Source organism: Oncorhynchus mykiss, chromosome 1, assembly GCF_013265735.2.
Source record: "Oncorhynchus mykiss isolate Arlee chromosome 1, USDA_OmykA_1.1, whole genome shotgun sequence".
In the NCBI taxonomy this organism is placed as follows: Eukaryota; Metazoa; Chordata; class Actinopteri; order Salmoniformes; family Salmonidae; genus Oncorhynchus; species Oncorhynchus mykiss.
The window spans coordinates 17,677,794-17,703,575 of record NC_048565.1 but is presented as its reverse complement, the minus strand read 5'-3'; the positions used below and the strand labels follow the sequence as shown (position 1 = coordinate 17,703,575).

General features: G+C 43.3%; 1 protein-coding gene across 4 annotated transcripts in view; it reads right to left on the bottom strand.

Annotated features, from left to right (window-relative positions):
• LOC110496031 (dipeptidyl-peptidase 9) overlaps window positions 1-15,986 on the bottom strand; it is a 31,324-nt gene extending 15,338 nt beyond the window's left edge. Inside the window, exons 1-7 of one of the 4 annotated variants that reach the window (XM_021571701.2) lie at window positions 15,810-15,986; window positions 9,435-9,525; window positions 9,015-9,253; window positions 8,516-8,628; window positions 7,883-8,056; window positions 6,039-6,210; window positions 696-806 (exon numbers count right to left, since the gene is read on the bottom strand). In XM_021571701.2, the coding sequence (XP_021427376.2) occupies window positions 696-806; window positions 6,039-6,210; window positions 7,883-8,056; window positions 8,516-8,628; window positions 9,015-9,253; window positions 9,435-9,490 (865 nt within the window). In that variant the 5' untranslated portion in view covers window positions 9,491-9,525; window positions 15,810-15,986. Of the gene's footprint in view, window positions 1-695; window positions 807-6,038; window positions 6,211-7,882; window positions 8,057-8,515; window positions 8,629-9,014; window positions 9,254-9,434; window positions 9,526-14,695; window positions 14,870-15,809 lie in introns of those variants that run through there. The other 3 variants (XM_021571787.2, XM_021571867.2, XM_036957861.1) reach the window with 3 other exon arrangements.
• Between the last annotated feature and the right edge of the window lie 9,796 nt (window positions 15,987-25,782).

Genomic DNA, 25,782 nt, shown 5'->3' with positions numbered 1-25,782 from the left:
ACTTTTACTTCACTACATTCCTAGAGACAATAATGTAATTTTTACTCCTTACATATTCCCTGACACCCAAAAGTACTCGTAACATTTTGAATGCTTAGCAAAACAGGAAAATGGTCTAATTCAGACACTTAAAAAGAGAACATCCCTGGTCATCACTACTGCTTCTGATCTGGCGGACTCACTAAACACCTGCTTCATTTGTAAATTATGTCTGAGTTTTGGAATGTGCCCCTAGCTAATGTGCCCCTAGCTATTTGTTTAATACAAGACATTTGAAATGTGTTGTACTTTTGATACTTAAGTACGTTTTACCAATTCCATTTACTTTTGATACTTAACTATATTTAATACCAAATACTTTTAGACTTTTACTGTGTGACTAACTTTTACTTGAGTAATTTTCCATTAAGGCATCTTTACTTCTACCCAAGTATGACAACTGGATACTTTTTCCACCACTATGTGCTTTGTGTTTGAGTAGCCTAACCTGGCTTAATTTGTCTTCAACAATCCAGTAAGATTTAACTAACCTTTTTTAAATGATTAAACTTACAGTAGTAATGAAAAACAAAATGCATTTTATTGATAAGATAAAGAGAAATCAGGAGTCCCTGTTCAGTCAAAAGCTACATCTCTGGTAGAGGGAAAGGAAACATAAGGACAAGCATCACAAAAACCATCCAGAAAAGACTAACCTTCAGGAGCAGCTGGCGACCACCAGTAGCCCGTGAAGCGGTCAAACTCCTCCTGGATTACAAAGGTGGCAATGCCTGCAGACTTGGGGTCCTCCTTCACATTATTCATCCCTAAGAAAAGGTAGAGAAGGATGCACTGTCAGGAGAATGCTCTATGCTTTCCATTTTACGTTAAAAGATGATGCCCTTTCATTAACAACCTTAATTTAAAAGATTAAAATAATAGCAAAATTGGTCATCAACACTACATGATACTATTTTAAAGAAAACTCTTGCTAGTATATTTGCACATCATATATATCGTAGCACGCGCTCCAGCAGATTTATCTCACTGGTCACCCCCAAAGCCAATTCCTCCTTTGGTCTTCTTTCCTTCCAGTTCTCTGCTGCCCATGACTGGAACGAATTGCTAAAATCTCTGAAGCTGGAGACTTACATCTCCCTCACTAGCTTTAAGCACCAGCTGTCAGAGCAGCTTACAGATCACTGCACATGTACATAGCTCATCTATCTACCTACCTCATCCCCATACTGGTATTTATTTATTTTGCTCCTTTGCACCCCAGTATCTCCACCTGCACATTCATCTTCTGCCAATCTACCATTCCAGTGTTTAATTGCTATATTGTAATTATTGTAATTACAGATTTTTACCTTGCCAGCTCGGGGATTTGACCTTGCAACTTTTCAGTTACTAGTCCAACGCTCTAACCACTAGGCTACCTGCCTAGTGATGAAAATGTCATGCAAATGAAATCCAGGCCTGTATGCATCTTTGGTATTACCCCAAGAGAGCACCCTTTCTGATACATTGAAGAGCGTGCATTCAACAGAAATCTATTCAATTGAGAAATACCACAACTCTGAAAGCTGACAAACATCAGTCTCAAAATAGTTTGCTTGTTTAGTAGCATGCCAACCTTCATGGCTGTAGGAAAGTCTATCCTCCTAATTTTTGAAAGTTCTAATGTTACTGGCCCCACTACAACAAAAAAAACATGTAATTTTGTTCTTGAAACAGTTAATTGAAATACTGTAGAATCCCATTCATTCCTAAGGAGTACTGCTTCTTCTGGGGAGTGCCAATACGGCGGACCGGTATACTGTGGTCACCAACCAGTCGATCTCCAAGGCATTCCTCGTAAATTCACTCTGGAGTGCCAGAGTGTGCGTCCGTAAATTCAGAGTGCTCCGCTCTGGGAGTGTTCAGAGCGCACACTTGGAGGCTCTGGCCGAGGAGTAGAGTTGATCCAAGCGTTCTGACCACACAATGGCAGTCAAGCACCCAAGCTAACAGGCTAACGTTGGCTAGCTACTTCCAGACGCAAATGAGATAACACCGCACTCTGACCATTTTTCACACCCTAGCAGAGCTGGTTAGGCTGTTATCATGTTATCCAGAGCGTTGGTGACTAACTGTGCTGCTGGCAACAATTTAAATGTGTTTTTTGCCAACGTTTACCGACACCAGTCATTTTCAACGGGTGCTGAGCGTTCGTAAATTAATCCGTTATTCTGCACTCTGGTGCACTCAGACGAGAGTGCTCTGAAATCGGAGTAGATAGCCAGAGTGAATTTACGAACGCGCCCCTAGTCAATCACCAAACATTTCTGTAAAGAAAACAGCGATGAAGCCTTGCGTTCCTATTTGTTTTATTTATTCGTTTCGCGCTGTTGATAGTATATATGCCTACTGTTGGCCAATCAGATAGCTCGGATCACCGTGCCGGCACAGTTTCCTCGAGCCAAAGACAAACAAAAAAAAAGTAAAAGTAAAAGCAAAGTTGATACTGTGAGCAGTATCCCCACTGACCCACTGGAATTGTGATACAGTGATTTATAAAATAAATAATCTCTAAACAATTGTTGCAAAAATGACTTGTCATGCACAAAGTAGATGTCCTAACCGACTTGCTAAAACTATTGTTTGTTAACGAGTTTTAATGACTCCAACCTAAGTGTATGTAAACTTTCGACTTCAACTGTACTCTGCATTTGGTTGGGGTAAATACTGTAAACTGCTGCCTTGAGACAGATTCGTGTTTAACGTTTGTGCAGTCAATATATTTTTTTATTTTATTACTTTTACCCCTTTTTTGTGATATTCAAATTGGTAGTTACAGTCTTGTCCCATCGCTGCAACTACCCTACAAACTCGGGTGAGGCGAAGGTCGAGAGCCATGCGTCCTCTGAAACACGACGCTGCCAAGCCAAACTGCTTCTTGAAACACTGCTCGCTTAACCCGGAAACCAGCCGCACCAATGTGTCGGAGGAAACACTGTCTTGCTGGTGACCGAAGTCAGCACGCCACAAGGAGTCGCTACAGCGCGATGGGACAAGGAAATCCCAGCCGGACAAACCCTCTCCTAAGCCAGACGATGGCTGGGCCAATTGTGCACCGCCTCATGGGTCTTCCAGTCACGGCCGGCTATGACACAGCCTGGGATCGAACCCTGGGCTGTAGTGACGCCTCAAGCCTAGACCGCTGCACCACTTGGGAGGCCCTGTGCAGTCAATATTTAACTTTTGCTCCAAATCTACCTGGCGTGGCAGACTGCGATATCAGGTTTAGAACCAAATGAAAACAGTCTAATTGAAACCCTCAAATCCTTTTCCAGTATGAGGTGGCCTGCCCATGCACAATCAACAAAAGCATTATGCCTCAATTATGCCAATGTTAGTCAGTCTCTTCTAGAAGTATCTGAGGATGAAAATCTAACATGGCTCTACCACTCTATACCCAAATGGATAAAGAGAAAGCTATTTCAAGTTTAACTTGTGAAACACAATACTCCAACGTTTTCAGAAAGCACTGCACTTAAGGTAGTCCAACTGGACCTGTCTAAGGGTGTTCGTTTGGTGGCCTCCTTTAGAGATTGTGGCTATGCCCCAGGATCAGTTTGATAGCTTTGAGGCAAAAGGAAAGGACATGTCGCCAAGCGTTCCAACGCTTTACAGACCTAACACAACTGAGAAGATGACAAAAACACGCTGATGAGTCAAAAGAGGCAGAGCCTGACTGTCGTTAATCAATGACAGTTTAGCAGAAATTTGCTGTTTGTGTTCACCGTTGTGATTGACACACTTATTGATGAGTTGGATAGGAGGTATGAGTCATACAAAGAGCTAAACAACTGCTTTGGATTTAACAATATACCTTCACTTTCCACATAAGACCTACATGGATCTGCACTCAACCTTCAAAGTAAATATATATAAATAAATAAATAAATAAATAAATAAATAAATATCAATCTGACTTGCAACATGATTTTCCAGATGAAATTGTCCAGTTTAAAGAATGTATTAAAAGTAGGGGGGAAAATTGCTTCACATGTTCTAACAGAGCAATCTACAAGCATTCTTTCACAATGTTGACATTGCCTTGCGAATATTCTTGACTTTACCCGTTACCTATGCATCAGGCCAGTGGTGCTTTTCAAAGCTTGCTCATCAAAAACAGACAAATCAACAATGGGACAGGAAAAGACAAACATTTTAATCTTATGGCTCTAGGGAATGATCTACTCAGAGCACTTGATTTCAAGGACATAGCTGCAGATTTCACTGCTTGGAAAATTAGGAACAAAACCCTTAAGATAAGCCATGATGACACTTTTTGCAACAGCATAAGGCCTAACGCTCGTCCGCTGGAGAGGCTGTCCAGGCAGCTGGTAGTGCTGAAATGGCGGAGGCCGCGCTCTTGTTTTCTTTGCGTAGGCTGTCTGGATGGTATCTGTCCATGGTCCTCCTGAATCAATATTGTGACCATGCTGTGTAGCCTAGGTTATGCAACTGTAATAATATGCTTTGTGGACTTTAATGTTGCTCTCCGATTTTAACTGTGATAATTATGAAACAAACATAAAATGTTATGCTTACTGTGTTGTATTGTAGCCTAGGCTCAATTTATTTAGTCTATTTCGAGAAGACACACACATATATAATCCCATGCATAAGGGGCTCATTCATCAAGCTAGGGGAAGCTAAGCTCTCTAATTGAATTAAATTTGCCCAAATTATATAGCTCATGATTAGCCTACTCCTGTCTATTATACAGAAATAAAATAATTCAAAATAGGCTACTAAAGCATGATTTGGCCACAGAGGATCATTAGACTCTTACATCGCATTGCCTACAGTCAGAAGGAAAGGCAGCATGCACAATATGGGCAGATGATTGTTGTGTAGCGACTGTCAGTGAAAAGTAGAGGCCCAGCCAGGCATATCAGAATATTTAAAAATACAATCACGGGAAAACATAGTTTGGAAAGCAAATGGTTATTGATGTAATGAGAAAGCAATGAAAAGACTAAATCTGTCTGAGTTATCCAAATTCTCAAATTAATTGGTGAGGGTGCACTACGCATATTCACTCTTTATCATTGTTGGGTCAGTGCAAAGTTTGTTTTTGGACAATTTCCTCCTCCAGTTTAGATGGATGTTATATTCTGTTTGTGTCTCCCCTTCTTGTAGGCCTATTTATATGGACATCATTTTTATTGATATGTTTGTCAGTAAAGTAGGCTATTGGTAATTTGTTGTAATAAAAAAGATTCTGCCAATGCCTCTAGTCATGTAAAGTCTAGTAGAATTACAGGAAATGTGTTTATAAAAAGCCAAAAAATAAATTCTGTCCAAAGAAAGGTAGGTAGGCTATCTGATATAGCCTAGGCCTACTCTACGCTATACGTGCTCAGCCATGCATTGAACGGTCTTTTTTCCAAACAGTGATTATTAGCCTTTTCTTTATCGTAAAAAAAACAACCTATTTTTTTGGCAGGCCATCTAACGATTTGTCCAGGTAAAAATGTACTTGAACACGCATTTCACAATCTGACATAATGGTCTCCTACCTTTTGGGCTTTACATTGCAGATAGTACATTTGTTCATGGTTCTAGGTCGTTTTTTTAAGCATTTTGAACAAAGAGCAGTTTGGGAGCCAAATAAGCAGTCTCTTTTACGTGAATGGAGCCAAATGAGCCAGCTCACCGAAAAGACTCAGAACGCCCATCACTACCCTCTCTCCCCTCACACTGACCATCAGATGCAGGCCTTCAGTCCAGTAAAAAAAAAAAATTATGCTCACTCAGCTGTGCCTCACAAGTAATACAACAAATGATCCATTACATGTGATCATATATCTAAAATGTTGAATAATATTGTATTGGGCCTATAGCACAAACCTCATTGCTATATAACTGTTTTTATATGGTTAATGTTGCAAAAACTTAAGTTGTTTTTTTATCTGAGAGGTAGATCTCGGCTTGAATTTTGACTCAGAAAGTGATCTTGATTCAGTAAAGTTTGGTGACCACTGCTATACATCATTTGTGCCAACCTTTATGGCAGTAGGTGAGTCTCCTCTCCTCCCCAGTCTCGATGCTGGCCACCCACAGGTCGTTGCTATTGATGAAGGCCATGAAGGTGGGGTCGCCTGGGGAGATCTTGGGGTCCATTCGAGTGCCTGAGCATTGGGTCTTAATCTCTACAGGCTTCATGGGGGACGCCTGCTAAACATCACACAGACTTTCAGGTATAGAAGTTACCATGCAACAGACAGGTTGGTTACCAGAGTGCCTACATGTCAAAGTCTTTTCTATCACAAACACTTGTAGGTGACCACTTGGTATACTTCTTTATTTTAGAAGTGTATAAGGCACTTTGTATACTTCACTTTAGCAATGTACAGTCATGGCCAAAAGTTTTGAGAATGACAAATATTAATTTCCAAAGTTAGTTGCTTCAGTGTCTTTAGATATTTTTGTCAGATGTTACTATGGAATACTGAGGTATAATTAAAAGCCTTTGGTACTTATGAAATGCTTGTATTGACAATTACATGAAGTTGATGCAAAGAGTCAATAGTTGCAGTGTTGACCCTTCTTTTTCAAGACCTCTGCAATCTGCCCTGGCATGCTGTCAGCCCATTCTTGCATAATCAATGCTTGGAATTTGTCACAATTTGTGGGGTTTTTGTTTGTCCACCCGCCACTTGAGGATTTACCACGCGTTCTCAATGGGATTAAGGTCTGGGGAGTTTCCTGGTCATGGACTCCCTTGGCTGGGAAGCAACCTCACACATGAATTGTCTCAGGATGCTTCACTGTTGGCATGACACAGGACTGATTGTAGAGCTCACCTTGTCTTCTCCGGACATGCTTTTTTCCAGATGCCCCAAACATTCAGAAAGGGGATTCATCAGAGAAAATTACTTTACCCCAGTACTCAGCAGTCCAATCCCTGTACCGATTGCAGAATATCAGTCTGTCCCTGATGTTGTCCTGGAGAGAAGTGGCTTCTTTGCTGCCCTTCTTGACACCAGGCCATCCTCCAAAAGACTTCGCCTCACTGTGCATGCAGATGCACTCACACCTGCCTGCTGCCATTCCTGAGCAAGCTCTGTACTGGTGGTGCCCCGATCCTGCAGCTGAACAACAATTGAACCGCTCTCCTTGAAGTTCTTGATGATCAGATAAATGGTTGATTTAGGTGCAATCTTACTGGTAGCAATATCCTTGCCTGTGAAGTCCTTTTTGTGCAAAGCAATGATGACAGCACGTGTTTTTTTGCAGGTAACCATGTTTGACAGAGGAAGAACAATGATTCCAAGCACCACCCTCCTTTTGAAGTATCCAGTCTGTTATTTGAACTCAATCAGGATGACAGAGTGATCTCCAGCCTTGTCAACACTCACACCTGTGTTAACGAGAGAATCACTGACATGATGACAGCTGGTCCTTTTGTGGCAGGGTTGAAATGCAGTGGAAATGTTTTTTGGGAGATTCAGTTCATTTGCATTGCAAAGAGGGATATTGCAATTCATCTGATCACTCTTCATAACATTCTAGAGTATATGCAAATTGCCATTATACAAACTGAGGCAGCAGACTTTGTGAAAATTAATATTTGTGTCATTCTCAAAACTTTTGGCCACGACTGTACAGAGCACTTTGAACAATTATTTCATTTAAAAACGCACAGAGCACTTTGCACACTTCTTCATTTTCACAATGTACAAGTTCGGACTACCGTACATATATTTGAAGGACTTTGCTTTCATGACACTTTGCTTTCATGACCACCTAAATAACCAAGATGCCAAGATAACTGTATTGTGTTAACAACAGTATGATCCTAACTTTAATAGGAAGGTATGAGCTGTGTCGTGTAAATAATACTCACAATGAAGCCATTATGGCCTCCGTCCCGACAGTAGAACAGGCTGTTGCTGGCCTGGAACAGGAAAAGGCCGCTCTCGGCGTGATAATCATACGATGTGATCCCAAAGACCCCCAGACGTTTTCTCTCCCTCAGCAGCTCCTCCTCCCGGGAGTACACCCCATGATGAGGGGTGGCCTGATGGTCAGGGAAGATACGTAGCAGACAGTGAGACAGCAATGCAGTGTTAGCTTAGCATGAACACCAGCGTGTTTTGGCTTTAACCAAAGTGCGGTTTTCTGGGCAACAATAGTGGTACCTTCATTTTTCCACTCGTGTTTACAGGGGAAATTAATGATAATATGCTTTTTGGGGGGCATAGTATTGATGGCTGTGTCATAAACAGAGCATAGACAAACACAGGCACTGCCAAAGGTCGGAAGTACAGTAGTATTCCATTAGGTGCCAACTGAGCTGACCCGTGTATGTCCTCCTCTACATAGTTCACATCAGTGCTGTGGATGAGGACATGCATGCAGAAATGCCTTGTGAATGTGTGACGAACTTCTTGAGGTGAACAACATTTATGTTTAGATTTCCCAGAAATCCGACAAGTGGCAAAAGGGAGCCCAGCGGAAGGGGCTGAGGGTTCATTACCTGAAAGTGATCTAGCATCTGTTTCCACGACAACACCAGAAGGGCCTCTTTCCGAATCTTCTTGGGAATCTCTGAGTAAAGTAATGAGTTTTCCCTACTTCCATAGGGCATTCCTATATGAACATGGAGTGGAAGAAACGGGTTGAGTTAAAGAATATATTTGCATCGCTAAGTCTGTTTATCTTTTGTCTGTGTAACCACAAAGTTCAAGGATATTGTCACTGATATTGGTTGTTCTGAGGTTGTCCTAAAGAGTTTCTTCCCATTGTAATGTTCCCTATAGCCTACCTTCTAACATTAATGGTGCAGAGGGAATCAAACACAAGTGAAGAGATCAAATACACACATGAGATTCCTCCATTTCCCACACCTATTCACATAAGTTAATTACGATACACCGTACTGTCACCTTTGCGGTGCTGTTTGTTGACAGAAGTTATGACGACTCCTCAAAATCCATAATGGGATTTCCAGTGAGGGTGTGGAGGTGTGACCTCACCAAGGTAGTAGAGTCGATGGGAGTATGGGCCTGACTCGTCCTGCCTCTGGACAAACTGGAAGTCGTGCGGGGCCTTGTTGATGACCATGCCCGTGTACTTGCGGCTACTATGGATGATGTTCCGCAGGCCGTCCCATGAGTGCTTCTCCACAAAGAACTGGGAGGGCACGTCCTCCATCTCCACTACCTCCGAGCTGTCCGAGAGCTCATCTACAGCAGTCATTCTGAAAGCTGAATAACTGACCCATAACAATAGAAGTCACCAACAACATGATACAAAGCTGAATATAAGTACATACATGTTACTGAGTATTGAATACAAGTAAACGATGAGAACAGACGGACCAGCTAGTTGTATAGGTTAAAAAGGTCCAACATTTGACCAAATGAGCACTGTAGAATGCAAGATTAGTTACGCACCTTTTCCAACTACCTTCTGTTTCGTCTTCAAGTTTCACCCTCTTAACTCTATGCATTAACCGGCCAACAAGCCTGAACCAGATTTGGAAACCTAAAACAGAGACATTGGATTTATTTGATACAGTCACTATAATACATGCCCATTCTCTTAAGGAACATTACAGTGTGAAACAAAAGCTAAAACCCTACCATGACATTTAAAAAAAAAATTTTTTAGAATACGTAGGAGACTGACACTAGACTGAAAATTCCCTGCATGAAAGAGGATTATCGTACAAGGACAAGCCAGAGAAACAGCACAGAATCTGCCATAAACATCCCGGATGAACAAGACTTCACAAAACAATTCCCTAAAAACTGCTATCTTGAAGAAATCTCCACACCATTGTTCTTTGACTTGCTTCATTGAGGCACAGCTCAGCGACTCACTTGGGAAAAACCTTTCTCCTGCGATGGTCTAACTATGTGTGACTCAGGACAATGCTAGAGAATGCTACATGCCTCTAATGTCTCAACACGAATATATCACCAGATTGAGGAATGTTTGGCTATTACTATACAATTCAGAGGTTAGTCAGGCTTGTTGATCTGCCTTCATTTTTTAGGCCTAAATGAGATCACTCACATAGCCTACAGTACATTAACATAACCATCCAATTACTACTGAAAGGAAGTAGGGCTGCAAAGGGTCAGAAATTTTCACGGAAATTTTCCATGGGAAGTTAAGCCTGGGAATCTTGCTTAAATTCATCAACAAACAAACAAAAAGTTAGCTTATAACAGTGAACCTTTTTTTGTGGGATACACAAGGCAATTCTAGGTATTCTGGCATATTTTGGTTGAACAATCCCCAATTCAATGGAATTGCAACCCTCTGCATGCACAGTGTATTCTTCTATCACATGTGTTGTGCACTCTTCCATCACATGTACAGCTGATTCTCAAGGTCTTGCACACTAATGAGATGCTATTGAGCCCACATTACTACACTGTCTTAGCCAAGGACTAAGACAGCTTTCAGGTAAGTTTTGATTACAATACTGGGTGGTTGAATATATTTTATGACATACATGTTTTTTTGTTAACTACTAAATAGTAGCCTGCAGCAAAGTGTGTTTAAATCATTTTGAAGTTGTTACCCATTTCTGCTAGTTAGTTTTTGCTACCATATGGGTTTTAGCTTGCTTGAGCCTGCTAACTGGGTGTTAATTCATTTTAAAACATTTATGTTACAAAGGAGTTGTTTAATCTAACTGCTTAACTATTTATCTGTACATGGAATTGTATTTGGGGGTTTTTTACAACAAAAAAAATTACAATCTTTACAGGAAAATGCCACGGGCACTATCTGATGTGTGAAGACATTTCACTGCAGCTAATGTAGAAGGAAAATCTGTGTACATTTGCAAATACTGTGCCAAATCATATGTGACGAATGCAACAAAGATGCAGAATTATCTGGCCAAGTGCATAAAGTTCCCTCAGCGCTCACAAGAAGCAACCTCTGACAAAAGTCCCGCTACTTCTATTCGAGGGGAAAATGATGAATCAGACACCTTATCAATAGCAACAGCTCATGGTCGTCCTGGAATCAAAAGTGTTTTTGACTCAATGGAGGAATGTAGACAGAGAAATGCTGATGAATGTCTTGCTCATGCTGTGTATGCAACTGGTTCACCTCTGATGCTCAAAGGCAATGTGTATTGGAAGAGATTTCTGAATGTTCTTTGCCCAACATTACACCCCTCCAACCAGACATGCTTTATCTACTAATTTGCTGGATGCAGAGTTCAACAGAGTTCAAGTGAAGGTCAACCAAATCATAGAGAAAGCAGACTGTATTGCAATCATCTCTGATGGGTGGTCGAATGTTCGTGGGCAAGGAATAATTGACTACACCATCTCCACCCCTCAACCAGTATTCTACAAGAGCACAGACACAAGGGACAACAGACACACCGGTCTCTACATTGCAGATGTGCTAAAGGCAGTCATCAATGACCCTGGCCCACAGCAGGAAATTGGACTGAGAACAGACAATGTTGTGAACATGAAGGCTGCTTGGTCTAAAGTGGAGTCCTACCCTTGCATAACACCCATTGGCTGTGCTGCTCATGCATTGAATCTGCTCCTCAAGGACATCATGGCACTGAAAACAATGGACACACCCTACAAGAGAGCCAAGAAAATGGTTAGGTACGTGAAGGGTCATCAAGTTATAGCAGCAATCTACCTCACCAAGAAAAGTGAGAAGAGGGGGTTGTCGAGGACTCCGGCCACCCTGGTCATGGACTGTTCTCTCTGCTGCTGCACGACAAGCCAGTCTGGGTCCAGGAGGATTCTGGACAGCTTCTACCGCCAAACCACAAGACTCCAGGACATCTAGTTAGGTGGCTGCCCCACCGCCACTCTGTTGTCATCTATGCATGGTCACTTTAATTGGCTCTACCTACATGTACATACTACCTCGGCTGGCCAGCAGCCCCACGCATTGACTCTGTAAAGGCGCATGTGACTAATAAAATTTGATTTGAATAAGAGCACCACATTGAAGCTGCCCATCAACACCCGTTGGGGTGGTGTTGTCATCATGTTTGACAGTCTCCTGGAGGGGAAGGAGTCTCTCCAAGAAATGGCCATATCACAGTCTGCCCTGCCCACTTCACTGTTGCTCCAAGCAGAGGAAACTGCAGTTCTGAAATACATCAAAAAGCGTGAAGACTTCTGCCTGAAGCCCATACACACCACTACGTACATGTTGGACCCCAAGCATGCTGGCAAGAGCATCCTGTCTGGTGCAGAGATCAACAAGGCCTATGGTGTCATCAGTACCGTGTCTTGCCACCTAGGCCTGGATGAGGGAAAGGTTCTTGGCAGTCTGGCGAAGTACACTTCCAAGCAAGGGCTTTGGGATGGAGATGCAATATGGCAGTCGTGCCAACATATCTCATCAGCCAACTGTTGGAAGGGACTTGTGTATCTGAGGCTCTTTCCCCTGTTGCCTCCATCATCCTCCAAATCCGACCAACATCAGCCGCCTCAGAGCGCAACTGGTCCTTGTTTGGGAACACACACACCAAAGCATGCAACAGGCTGACCAATACAAGGGTTGAAAAATTGATGGCCATCCTGGCAAATTTTAGGCTTTTTGAGCCTGACAACGAGCCATCGTCAACATGGATGGAAAGTGACAATGAAGATGAGACCTCAGAGTCTGATGTTCAAGAGGTGGACATTGAGGAGGTCCAGTGAGAAGTTTAGTTTCTAGACTATCATTTTACAGATGTATGTTGAAACCGTTTTTGGGAGATGTGATGGATCATTGGGGATCATTCAATTTTCCCTTTTGTTGTTCAGTGAAATCATCTCAAGTGAAGAGTCAACTAAATTCAAGTTAAATTCGGAACTAAATAGTTGTTCTTATTTCTATTGGAAGGATTTAATCATTTGCAATTAAGTCCACTTATGATAAGGTAAAATGTTCATGTTTCTGTCTCCATATGATATGGTAAATATATCCAATGCAAAAAACAAATATTTAAACAGTATTAATATTAATTTGCATATATTTCCATTAATTCCCTTATATTCCCATGGAAAGTTTCCACCTCTGAATATTCCCCAAAATGTGCAACCCTAAAAAGAAGAATATGTATGCTTTTATCCACACAATCCACAGGTTAGTGGGTTACTATACTTCAAGATTGTTTTGATCATGACGACAGGAATATGTTCTGGGTTACCTCAGTAACATTGACGTTATACACTGACTCGTTCACTGAGTTGTGCCCGCACCCACTGTGACGATTAGAATTTCTCCAAACCAAACACCATGGATAGATGGAAGCATTTGCACAAAACTGTAAGCAGGAACCACCGCATTTAACCACAGTAAGGTGACTGGGAACATGGATGAGTACAAACAGTCCAACTATGCCCTCTGTAAGGCAATCAAACAGCCAAAACGTCAGTACAGAGACAAAGTCGAGTCGCAATTCAACTGCTCAGACACGACATGTATTTGGCAGGGAGTTCCGACAATCACGGATTATAAAGGAAAAACCAGCCACGTCGAGGACACCGACACCTTGCTCCAGGACCAGCTAAACACCTTCTTCACCTGCTTTGAGGAAAACACAGTGCTACTGATGGGGGCCACCGCCCCTCAAGAAGTCTGTGAGCTCTCGTTATCCATGGCCGACGTGAGTAAGACATTTAAGCACCTTAACCCTTGCAGGGCTGCAGGCCCAGACGGCATCCCTAGCCGCGTCCTCAGAGCATGTGCAGACCAGCTGGCTGAAATGTTTGTGGACACATTCAATCGCTCCCCATCCAGGTCGGTTGTCCCCCACTTCCTCCAAAATGTACACCATTGTTCATGTAGCCAAGAAAGCAAAGGCAGCCTAACTGAACTAAATGACTATCGCCCCGTAGCACTCACTTCTGTCATCATGAAGTGCTTTCAGAGGCTAGTTAAGGATCATATCACCTCCACCATAGACCCACTACAATTTACATACCACCCCAACAAATCCATGGATGACACAATCGCCATTGCACTGCACACTGCCCTATCCCATCTGGACAAGAGGAATACCTATGTAAGAATGCTGTTCAACTACAGCTCAGCTTTCAACACCATAGTGACCTCCAAGCTCACCACTAAGCCCGGTCTGAACCACGTCCTGTGCAATTGGGTCCTCGACTTCCTGACGAGCCGACTCCAGGTTTTGAAGGTAGCCAACCTCCGCTGATCCTCAACACATGAGCCCCACAAGGGTGCGTGCTCAGCCCTCTCCTGAACTATATTTTCACTTGATCAAGCATGTCTCAACTCAACCACCAAAATGGCAGACGACACAAAATCGAAGAGACAGCCTACAGGCAGGAGGTGAGGGACCTTAGACTTCCCAAATGTGGGACCCACTTCCTCTCTGCTTACCTCATGTCAAAATAAAAGTCCTGCATGTCTGCCATATGTGGACAAAAAAGGGATAACTTGTTTTTGACATGAGGTAAGTAGAGAGGAAGCGGGTCTACAACAGACTCATGTTTGGAAGTCTGTTGAATAACAAAATCCTTTAGATATTTTGTCTCAAATTCCCCCAATCATAATGACCAACCTTCCTGCCTACAGACACAAAGTTGAAATAGCATTGCATTTAACATCTGGCTTCCCACGGAGTGTTTTTATGCAACCCAATCCAATAGAAAGCAACGCTAGTGTATGTAAATACCCCTGCGTTGCTAAAAGCACCTACCGTGGTACAAGGCTAGTTTTGGGTTGGCCGTTGATCATGACTCAGTTCCATTACATTACACATAAGAGTCATTGGACGAAGGCATCTACTGTACAGGGGAGTTTTGTTTAAGAGCTGCGACGCTCGGTCGGAACATTAACAAGCATCGCTTGCAGTACGGTTTTGGTAGCATAAGAACCTTATCAAAAAACAAAAAGGTTCAATTGATACACACCTTTATAGGGTTAGTGTTCCCACACGGCCATATATCCATGTTACAGTGCGTGTTTACGGAAGACAGAGGTGCTAATTAGCATGCTCCGAACAAATGTATTTGTCACATGCGCCGAATACAACAAGTGTAGACCTTACAGTGAAATGCTTACTTACAAGCCCCTAACCAACAATGCAGTTTTAAGAAAATAAAATAGAAAATATAATTATAATAATAATAATTAAAGAGCAGCAGTAAAATAACAATAGCGAGGCTATTTACAGAGGGTACACGTACACCGGTGTTTAACGGAAGAAGGCCGCCAGAAACGTGTTTTCACTGAAAAATACTGTCGGCTGCAAATCTGATAAAGCCGGTAAAGCCGGCGGTCCATAGCTAGCAACTCTACATTGTTATTTGTATTATTTAAACTCCTAATGTTAGGGGTTGGTGGCAGTGTCAACACAGCCCATACATTCACTTACATTAAACATGCCCAAGTGTGGATTGTAATCTGTCCAGGTCCATAAAAAACTATTTTATTAACTAGCTAGTAAAAGTTAAATAGATTCATCCTCGGATACTGACAATGACGATTGGAGTTAGGTAACGTTAGTTGGTTCTATGGCTAGCTAGCTAGATAACGTGAACTAGTACGTTTTATTGTTATATGTCACGCGATTAGCAATCCAACAAACTCTAAACGTAACGGAAAAACATGTTTTAACAAGGACCCGTTTTCAGTAATTCATTTCAGGATAAATTTAAGCAATTGTCGGAGCTTTACTAGCTACACTGCAGTGTTGACAGCAGGGGCTGTTCTGGCTAGCGAGTTAGCCTCAGCGGCTAGCAAGCTAACGGTTAGAAACGGATCTAGAACTGTCGGTTTACGGAAATAACAACATCAGGTTTGGTACTTACAGGTTCAACCCTAGATTTTCTCTCACACGTTTCTAACTTCTGCTTTAATGGTGCGATTAGATGTTAACCAGTTATAACTGCGTCCATGGCCTGTAGCTCATCAGACAAAACAATCACGGAAACGAATTTGGGAAGCCTTAACGAAAGCGACCCTTCAACCGGAAATCATACATATTTCAGCATCAACCATTGCTAATATCAGAGACGGAAGAGGAAGCGAGACACCCCACAGACTGCTTTTTTTTCCCTTAACATGTTTTTTTTTATTATTATTTTTTTTAACACAGGCTGCGTTTTTGTCTTCTGGTTCAATCGAAGTCAATTGACTAAGTAGGCCAGACCCAGCTGATATTGCGTTGATGGGTTGGTTGTTTAGAAACAAAACTTTAGGTTACGACCGTAACCCCGTTCTCTGATAGTATGAGTGAGGTATGTATTCCTCAGAAGCCTTTAAGAAGAGGCCTTTAAGCCAGCCATGATTGGCTGGACGTCGAGACCTGTGTGTCGGGGGAAAGTGTCTATCCTACCCTAAAAGGTCCAAGTCAGCGTCTCTGAGTCTTTCAAAAATAAGCAACACCTAGTCCTCGCACATGCAAAGAGGGTGGTCCAGTGACCTAAAGTTATTTTTCAAGTATTTGTTTCGGTATTTCACTTATGGGAAAACGGACTCCTGTATTGCCAGACAAGCTTATCCTGACGACCGACTGCCCTGTGCGATATATCACACAAATGGGCTTTGCCACTAGAAGATCCAACACGTAAAACAGTATGCGCCAGGGTCGGTGCAGTGACATCGAGCCTATAAAACTTTGCAAATGTATGAGGTGAAGTCCAACTCGCTGCTGAGCAAATATCTTGGATAGATATGCCCAAAAATAAATCGCAGAACGTAGCCATTCCTCTAGTGCAGTGGTTCCCAAACTCTTTACAGTCGTGGCCAAAAGTTTTGAGAAGGACACAAATATTAATTTCCACAAAGTTTGCTGCTTCAGTGTCTTTAGACATTTTTGTCAGATGTAACTATGGAATACTGAAGTATAATTACAAGCATTTCAAAAGTGTAACAGGCTTTTATTGACAATTACATGAAGTTGATGCAAAGAGTCAATAGTTGCAGTGTTGACCCTTCTTTTTCAAGACCTCTGCAATCTGCCCTGGCATGCTGTCAGCCCATTCTTGCTTAATCAATGCTTGGAATTTGTCGGAATTTGTCAGAATTTGTGGGGTTTTGTTTGTCCACCCACCTCTTGAGGATTGACCACACGTTCTCAATGGGATTAAGGTCTGGGGAGTTTCCTGGCCATGGACACAAAATATTGATGTTTTGTTCCACGAGCCACTTAGTTATCACTTTTGCCTTATGTCAAGGTGCTCCATCAACTGGAAAAGGCATTGTTTGTCACCAAACTGTTCCTGGGTGGTTGGGAGAAGTTCCTCTCGGAGGATGTGTTGGTACCATTCTTTATTCATGGCTGTGTTCTTAAGGCAAAATTGTGAGTGAGCCTACTCCCTTGGCCAAGAGGCAACCCCACACATGAATGGTCTCAGGATGCTTTACTGTTGGCATGACACAGGCCTGATGGTAGTGCTCACCTTGTCTTCTCCATACAAGCTTTTTTTCTGGATGCCCCAAACAATCGGAAAGGGGATTCATCAGAGAAAATGACTTTACCGCAGTCCAATCTCTGTACCTTTTTCCTGGAGAGAAGTGGCTTCTTTGCTGCCCTTCTTGACACCAGGCCATCCTCCAAAAGTTTTTGCCTCACTGTGCATGCAGATGCACTCACACCTGCCTGCTGACATTCCTGAGCAAGCTCTGTACTGGTGGTGCCCCAATCCCGCAGCTGAATCAACTTTAGGAGACAGTCCTGGCACTTGCTGGACTTTCTTGGGCACCCTGAAGCCTTCTTCACAACAATTGAACCGCTCTCCTTGAAGTTCTTGATAATCCAATAAATGGTTGATTTAGGTGCAATCTTACTGCCAGCAATATCCTTGCCTGTGAAGCCCTTTTTGTGCAAAGCAATGATGACGGCACTGGTTTCCTTGCAGGTAACCATGGTTGACAGAGGAAGAACAATGATTCCAAGAACCACCTTCCTTTTGAAGCTTCCAGTCTGTTATTCGAACTCAATCAGCATGACAGAGTGATCTCCAGCCTTGTCCTCATCAACACTCACACCTGTGTTAACGAGAGAATCACTAACATGATGTCAGCTGGTCTTGTGGCAGGGCTGAAATGCAGTGGAAATGTTTTTTTGGGATTCAGTTCATTTGCATGGCAAAAAGGGACTTTGCAATGAATTGCAATTCATTTGATCACTCTTCATAACATTCTGGAGTATATGCAAATTGTCATCATACAAACTGAGGCAGCAGACTTTGTGAACATTTATTTGTGTCATTCTCAAAACTTTTGGCCACGACTGTATTGTCCCATACCCCTTCAAACATTCAACCTCCAGCTGCGTACCCCCTCCAGCACCAGGGTCAGCGCATTCTAAAATGTGTTTTTTTGCCATCATTGTAAGCCTGCCACACACTAAACGATACATTTATTAAACATAAGAATGAGTGAGTTTTTGTCACAACCCATCTTGTGGAAGGTGACAAAGAGCTCATATAGGACTAGACAAAACTCACCCTTCTCCCGTTGGAAAATATACATGGACTGTTTGAAAATGTGAAGAAATAAAAAAATATATAAATATATATATACAGTGCCTTGCGAAAGTATTCGATCCCCTTGAACTTTGCGACCTTTTGCCACATTTCAGGCTTCAAACATAAAGATATAAAACTGTATTTTTTTGTGAAGAATCAACAACAAGTGAGACACAATCATGAAGTGGAACGACATTTATTGGATATTTCAAACTTTTTTAACAAATCAAAAACTGAAAAATTGGGCGTGCAAAATTATTCAGCCCCCTTAAGTTAATACTTTGTAGCGCCACCTTTTGCTGCGATTACAGCTGTAAGTCGCTTGGGGTATGTCTCTATCAGTTTTGCACATCGAGAGACTGAAATTTTTTCCCATTCCTCCTTGCAAAACAGCTCGAGCTCAGTGAGGTTGGATGGAGAGCATTTGTGAACAGCAGTTTTCAGTTCTTTCCACAGATTCTCGATTGGATTCAGGTCTGGACTTTGACTTGGCCATTCTAACACCTGGATATGTTTATTTTTGAACCATTCCATTGTAGATTTTGCTTTATGTTTTGGATCATTGTCTTGTTGGAAGACAAATCTCCGTCCCAGTCTCACAGGTCTTTTGCAGACTCCATCAGGTTTTCTTCCAGAATGGTCCTGTATTTGGCTCCATCCATCTTCCCATCAATTTTAACCATCTTCCCTGTCCCTGCTGAAGAAAAGCAGGCCCAAACCATGATGCTGCCACCACCATGTTTGACAGTGGGGATGGTGTGAGCTGTGTTGCTTTTACGCCAAACATAACGTTTTGCATTGTTGCCAAAAAGTTCAATTTTGGTTTCATCTGACCAGAGCACCTTCTTCCTCATGTTTGGTGTGTCTCCCAGGTGGCTTGTGGCAAACTTTAAACGACACTTTTTATGGATATCTTTAAGAAATGGCTTTCTTCTTGCCACTCTTCCATAAAGGCCAGATTTGTGCAATATACGACTGATTGTTGTCCTATGGACAGAGTCTCCCACCTCAGCTGTAGATCTCTGCAGTTCATCCAGAGTGATCATGGGCCTCTTGGCTGCATCTCTGATCAGTCTTCTCCTTGTATGAGCTGAAAGTTTAGAGGGACGGCCAGGTCTTGGTAGATTTGCAGTGGTCTGATACTCCTTCCATTTCAATATTATTGCTTGCACAGTGCTCCTTGGGATGTTTAAAGCTTGGGAAATCTTTTTGTATCCAAATCCGGCTTTAAACTTCTTCACAACAGTATCTCGGACCTGCCTGGTGTGTTCCTTGTTCTTCATGATGCTCTCTGCGCTTTTAACGGACCTCTGAGACTATCACAGTGCAGGTGCATTTATACGGAGACTTGATTACACACAGGTGGATTGTATTTATCATCATTAGTCATTTAGGTCAACATTGGATCATTCAGAGATCCTCACTGAACTTCTGGAGAGAGTTTGCTGCACTGAAAGTAAAGGGGCTGAATAATTTTGCACGCCCAATTTTTCAGTTTTTGATTTGTTAAAAAAGTTGGAAATATCCAATAAATGTCGTTCCACTTCATGATTGTGTCCCACTTGTTGTTGATTCTTCACAAAAAAATACAGTTTTATATCTTTATGTTTGAAGCCTGAAATGTGGCAAAAGGTCGCAAAGTTCAAGGGGGCCGAATACTTTCGCAAGGCACTGTGTATATATATATATATTTTTTTTGTTAAAAATGTTAATCACATTTTTATTTGGCGTACCCCCACAGCATTGCGCGTACCCCAGTTTGGGAATACCTTCTCTAATGGAATGAGCCTATAGGCCAGTAGGAGACTGAAGACCCTTACTTGTCCTTTTTCTAATAATTCCTGTACAAATGACAGGATTACCGGGACAGAGCACTGGAATGACACTGTCTGTGTTTTAATGCACCATTCCTCAAATACAAGCCATTTACAATTATAAAGGGACCTGGTGGATGAGGCTCTAGCACTCTGAATTGTCAAATTACATTTTGGGGAAGCCCGACATTGTTCAAGTTGAACCATTCATGGGCCAGGCCCAGAGCGCCAACCGTTCTGGTTGAGGATGGAAAATCTACCCTCGCGCCTGGCACAGTAGGTCGCGACGCAGGGGGGGGCCACGAATGAACGCATAGTAGTTGAGTGATCTCCACTAACCACTATTTCTCTGGCCAATGTGGGGCTATTAGTATGAGAGATAGACCCTTCTCCCGCATCCTGGCTAGGGTGGGGGAAATCAGGGCTAGTGGGGGGAATGCATACAGGAGGATGCGTGACCACCCGTGTGCCAATGCGTCCACACCCATCGTTGCATCCCGATCCCTCACGGAAAAGAACAGTGAACACGGAGTATTCTCCATTGATGCATAAAGATTTGCTGGCATGCCAAAGTGCATCCAAGCCTGATTGGCTACCTCTGGGGGGAGCTTCCACTCTCCGTATAGAGGGTTCCCCCTGGAAAATAAATCTGCAACCAGATTCAGTACTCCCGGTACATGAGTAGCTCTCAGTGACTGGAGATGCACACTGCTCCACATAATCAGTCTGTGTGCCAGTGTGTGTAAGTGAGGGGATCGCACTCCCCCTTGTCTGTTTATGTAAGCCACAACAGTGGTATTGTCTGTTCTGACTAGAACATGACGACCCTCCAGAAATGGGAGGAATTACTTTAATGCTAGGGACACTGCACGGAGTTCCAGGCCGTTTATGTGAGTAGATCGGAGATGGGGTCCCCACACCCCATTGACTGTTCTGCCCTCGTGGGTCGCACCCCAACCCAAGAGATGAGTCTGTTGTGACTACGTTTCTGGATAAAATCTGGGCACCCTGTGACAGAAACGTACGGTGTCTCCAGGAGGGCAGTGCTACCATGCAGTCTATAAGATCTGTACACGGTGATGTTTGTGGCATATTGGGGTCAGACCTAGAGAAGAGACCCAGCCTTGAAACCCTCTCATATGCAAACGTCCTAATGGGATGACTACTGATGCATCAACCAGCGGCTTTCAGTAGACGCAGGTTGACGTCTGTGGCAATATAGATCTCATCCCACAGACCTGGCTCCGGTGACCGCTAGCTCCTCCTGTAGCTCAGCCAAGGTATGCCATGGAGGCGGTGCTGAGAGCCCTTACCGCTGTGGCGACTGATCTGTAGACCTTCTCTGTCGCAAAGGACTGGAAGCACCCGTACTTGTAAGGTGGGGCCAGTCAAGGTCATGGAGGACTTCTGGCTAGGGTGTAGATGGGAAGCCACAAAGGGGTTCGATGGGGGGTATGTAGGCAAGCCCAATCCCCACCATGTCAACACAGTCCATCACCGACCCACCTTGGACAGGGTACTTGGAGGAGAAAGGTGTACTCCAGGTACGGGTAACCTCTTCCAGGCATTCTGGGAAGACTGGTAGTAATTGCCTGTTTTCCCATTTTATTTTTGGGTAGCCGCTTACCTCGTAGCGGGACGTGGTTGTCGCTGCTAATACATTTGGCCAGGGAATCACTAGTTTATTCGCAGAGCGCTTGCACACGTCATGCAGGTTCACACCAGGAACTGGTGGGGATGGCGCCCCGCCTGCGTGACCGGTTTCAGATTCCCCGGCAGGAGGCTTGATGGCCTGGCCTGACGGGGATGAATGAGTCTTTGTCTCCATTTGATGATTCTGAAAGGAGGCTGTCGCAAAACCCTGTGGAGTCGTTATCATCTCCAATCAGGAAACCTGGCAGGGAGGCCTCAAGGTCATTGCTGGAGTCCTCCAACAGACGGGCAATGGCATCGAGCTGGTCGCCCCAACTAGCATTAGCCGTCAATCCACGATTCCACGTTGGGATATCCATCGCCTCTGGTGAGCCATCGGGGACGCCGGCCTCCATGTTAGGGCCCTGTTGACTCTGTGATGGAGGCTCTTCACATTGAAGAGGGCACAGCGTTGACAGTTGCCAGGGGAGTCTAAGGCTTCCTGGGCATGTTGCAGCCCAAGGCAAGCGGAGTGGGTGTCTTTGGGCGATATCTTGTTTCCACAAGAGCAGATTTGTGCCAGGAGCTTCTCCTTGTTTGGGGTGGGAGATGCTTTTGTTGTCATAGCTTGGATGCTATGTTTTTAGCTGTCAGAAAAAAAATAGAGTTGTAGGCTAGTCCGATAGCTAGCGATTAGTGGGTTATGTGCGACGGTGGCACTCGGTGTGATGGCCGCATACCGTTTTCAAAACAACAGGTTAGAAAAGATAGCTTGGTGTAGCTATCAAAAATGTTTCTTGTCGAAGTAAAACCACAAAAGCTAGCTAGTGTGGTGGCTTGCTTGCTAACGACTTGTTGCTGTTTGGATACAGCTAACTTGGTTGTGAACAGGTTAGCCGTGTCACAGCTGTACCCGTTCCTCCCTCAAATAATTTCCTCTAACTATGGTGAAGGAAAAGGAAAATTGTGACCACCACACAGTCCCGAGAATAGCGCCCGGTGAGCGAGTTCTGGAAAATGCAGTCGTGTCGAGGTAAGTTTTATGATGAAAAGCAATAAGAGGTGCTTGAATGACTCAGAGATGCTGCATTGGACCTTTTATAGGGTAGGAGGGACACTCTTCCCCGAGGTGCATGTCTCGACATCCATCCAATCAAGGCAGGCGAAGTGTAATAAAGGCTTCTGATGAATACGCTGGGGGCATATCCCATTAGTGAAATACTTGAAAGAAAGTTGCGCACGCGTCAGTTATGTGGCAAAACAGACAGGGTTGGCTTGAATTCCTGACAACATATAAACTATATTTTGTCTCCAATGTTTGTTGAAAACAAATACATTTGCACAATGAGCACTTGTTGTCTCTCAAATACATAGTTACAGTTATTGGTTGGTTAGCTAGCTTGCACAATTTTTTTCCATTTTCCATATTAGCATAGATGTGACGAAAGTCAAAACACCTCAAAACAAGATATGCTATCAAGAACAAGATCAAAATTACAGCTGCAAGCAGAGTAGCCAGGGTTCAAGCTGTGGGCCCACCATGCCACCATCAGGACAATTGGTCACATCGTCCTAGGATGAGCTACTTCTTTACACCTTACTATGCTTGAATAAGGAATGGCGCCGGTGGAGATGGCTGCCGTTTTACAGACTCCTAACCAGTTGTGCTATTTGGTGTGTTCTCGCGTTGTTTGTAACTTATTTTGTACGTAATGTTTCTGCCACCGGCTCTTATGACCGAAAAGAGCTTCTGGGTATCAAAACAGCAATTACTCAGTTCGAACTGGACAAAGATTTTTCTTTAATGAGTCGGACGCAAAGGATTTACTCCAGATACCTGACAAGGCCCAAATCCCCGTTATTCGCATGAAGAGAATCCGCCGATACAGGGCACACAGGTCCGGGTGCCTTGTGAGAATTAGTTTGCTAGTGGGTAACCCGCCTCTACCATCTGTCCTATTGGCCAACGTGCAATCATTGGAGAATAAACTGGATGAGTACCGTTCAAGACTATCCTACCAACAGGACATTAAAAACGGAAATATCTTATGTTTCACCGAGTCGTGGCTGAACGACAACATGGATAATATACATTTGGCTGTTTTCTCCGTGCACCGACAAGACAGAACAGCTGCCTCTGGTAAGACAATGGGTGGCGGTCTCGAGGTTTTGCTCAGCTGAGGAAGGGTATCTCTTGATAAGCTGTAGACCACACTATTTACCAAGAGAGATTTCGAAGCTGTGTATTTACCACCACAAACCAATGCTGGTACTAAGATCACACCCAAGAAGCTGTATAAAGCCAGGCGGCACTCCTAGTGGCCGGGGACCTTAATACAGGGAAACTTAAATCCGTTTGACCTCATTTCTACCAGCATGTTACATGTGCAAAAAAAGGGAAAAAACATTCTAGACCACCTTTATTCGACACACAGAGACGCATACAAAGCTCTCCCTCGCCCTCCATTTGGCAAATCTGACCATAATTCTATCCTCCTGATTCCTGCTTACAAGCAAAAACTAAAACAGGAAGTACCGGCAACGATGATACAGCCTATAGGGATGAGGTCAGAGACCTGGAAGTGTGGTGCCAGGACAACAACCTCTCCCTCGACGTGAGCAAGACAAAGGAGATGATTGTGGAAAAGGAAAAGGAGGACCGAGCACACCCCCATTCTCATCAACAGTGCTGTAGTGGAGCAGGTTGAGAGCTTCAAATTCCTTGGTGTCCACATCACCAATAAACTATCATGGTCCAAACACACCAAGACAGTTGTGAAGAGGGCACGACAATGCCTATACCCCCTGAGGAGAATGAAAAGGTTTGACATGGATCTTCAGATCCTCAAAAAGTTATACAGCTGCACCATAGAGAGCATCCTGAATGGTATGGAAACTGCTTGGCCTCCGACCGCAAGGTACTACAGAAGGTAGTCTGTACGGCCCAGTACATAACTGGGGCCAAGCTTCCTGTCATCCAGGACCTCTTTACCAGGCGGTATCAGAGGAAGGCCCTAAAAATTGCCAAAGACTCCAGCCATCCTAGTAATAGACTGTTCTCTCAGCTACCATACGGCAAGCGGTCCCGGAGCGCCAAGTCTAGGTCCATAAGGATTTCTACCCCCAGCCATAAGACTGCTGAACAGCTAATCAAATGGCTACCCAGACTATTTGCATTGACACCACCCCCTTTTTTACGATGCTGCTACTCACTGTTTATTATCTATTATCTATGCTTAGTCACTTTACCCCTACCTATACGTACTGTAAATATTACCTCAATTCCCTCGACTAACCTGTGCCCCCGCACCTTGACTCGGTACCGGTACCCCCTGTATATAGCCTTGTTATTGTTATTTTATTGTTGCTCTTTTATTTTTTACTTTAGTTTATTTAGTAAATATTTTTCTTAATTCTTATTTTTCTAAAAACTGCATTGTTGGTTAAGGGCTTGTAAGTAAGCATTTCACGGCGCATTTGACAAATAACATTATTTGAGTTGATTTGACAATTATCAGCAGTTGAAATCATGACGTTGATTACTTTAAACGTCTTCTCCAGAACCGCTTGACCGATTGCCACCAAATTTGGTCTATAGTATCTATGGATGAACACCTTCAAACACATTTTCCAAGAATCTAGCTAAAACAATGTGGTCGCTATGAGCCAATGAGTTTGTATGAATGGTTTTCCCTTTCCGACAGCGCCACAATGTGGCCAAACTCAGCCACACTTTACAGGTTAGTTAGAGTCATATAATTGAGTCAAACAGATCAAGACATCTAAATATGTGCCCGTTATAGCACCACCGTGTGGTCGATCTAAAGGTGCTTGCATATGTTGAGTGTTGACACTGTTTGCAA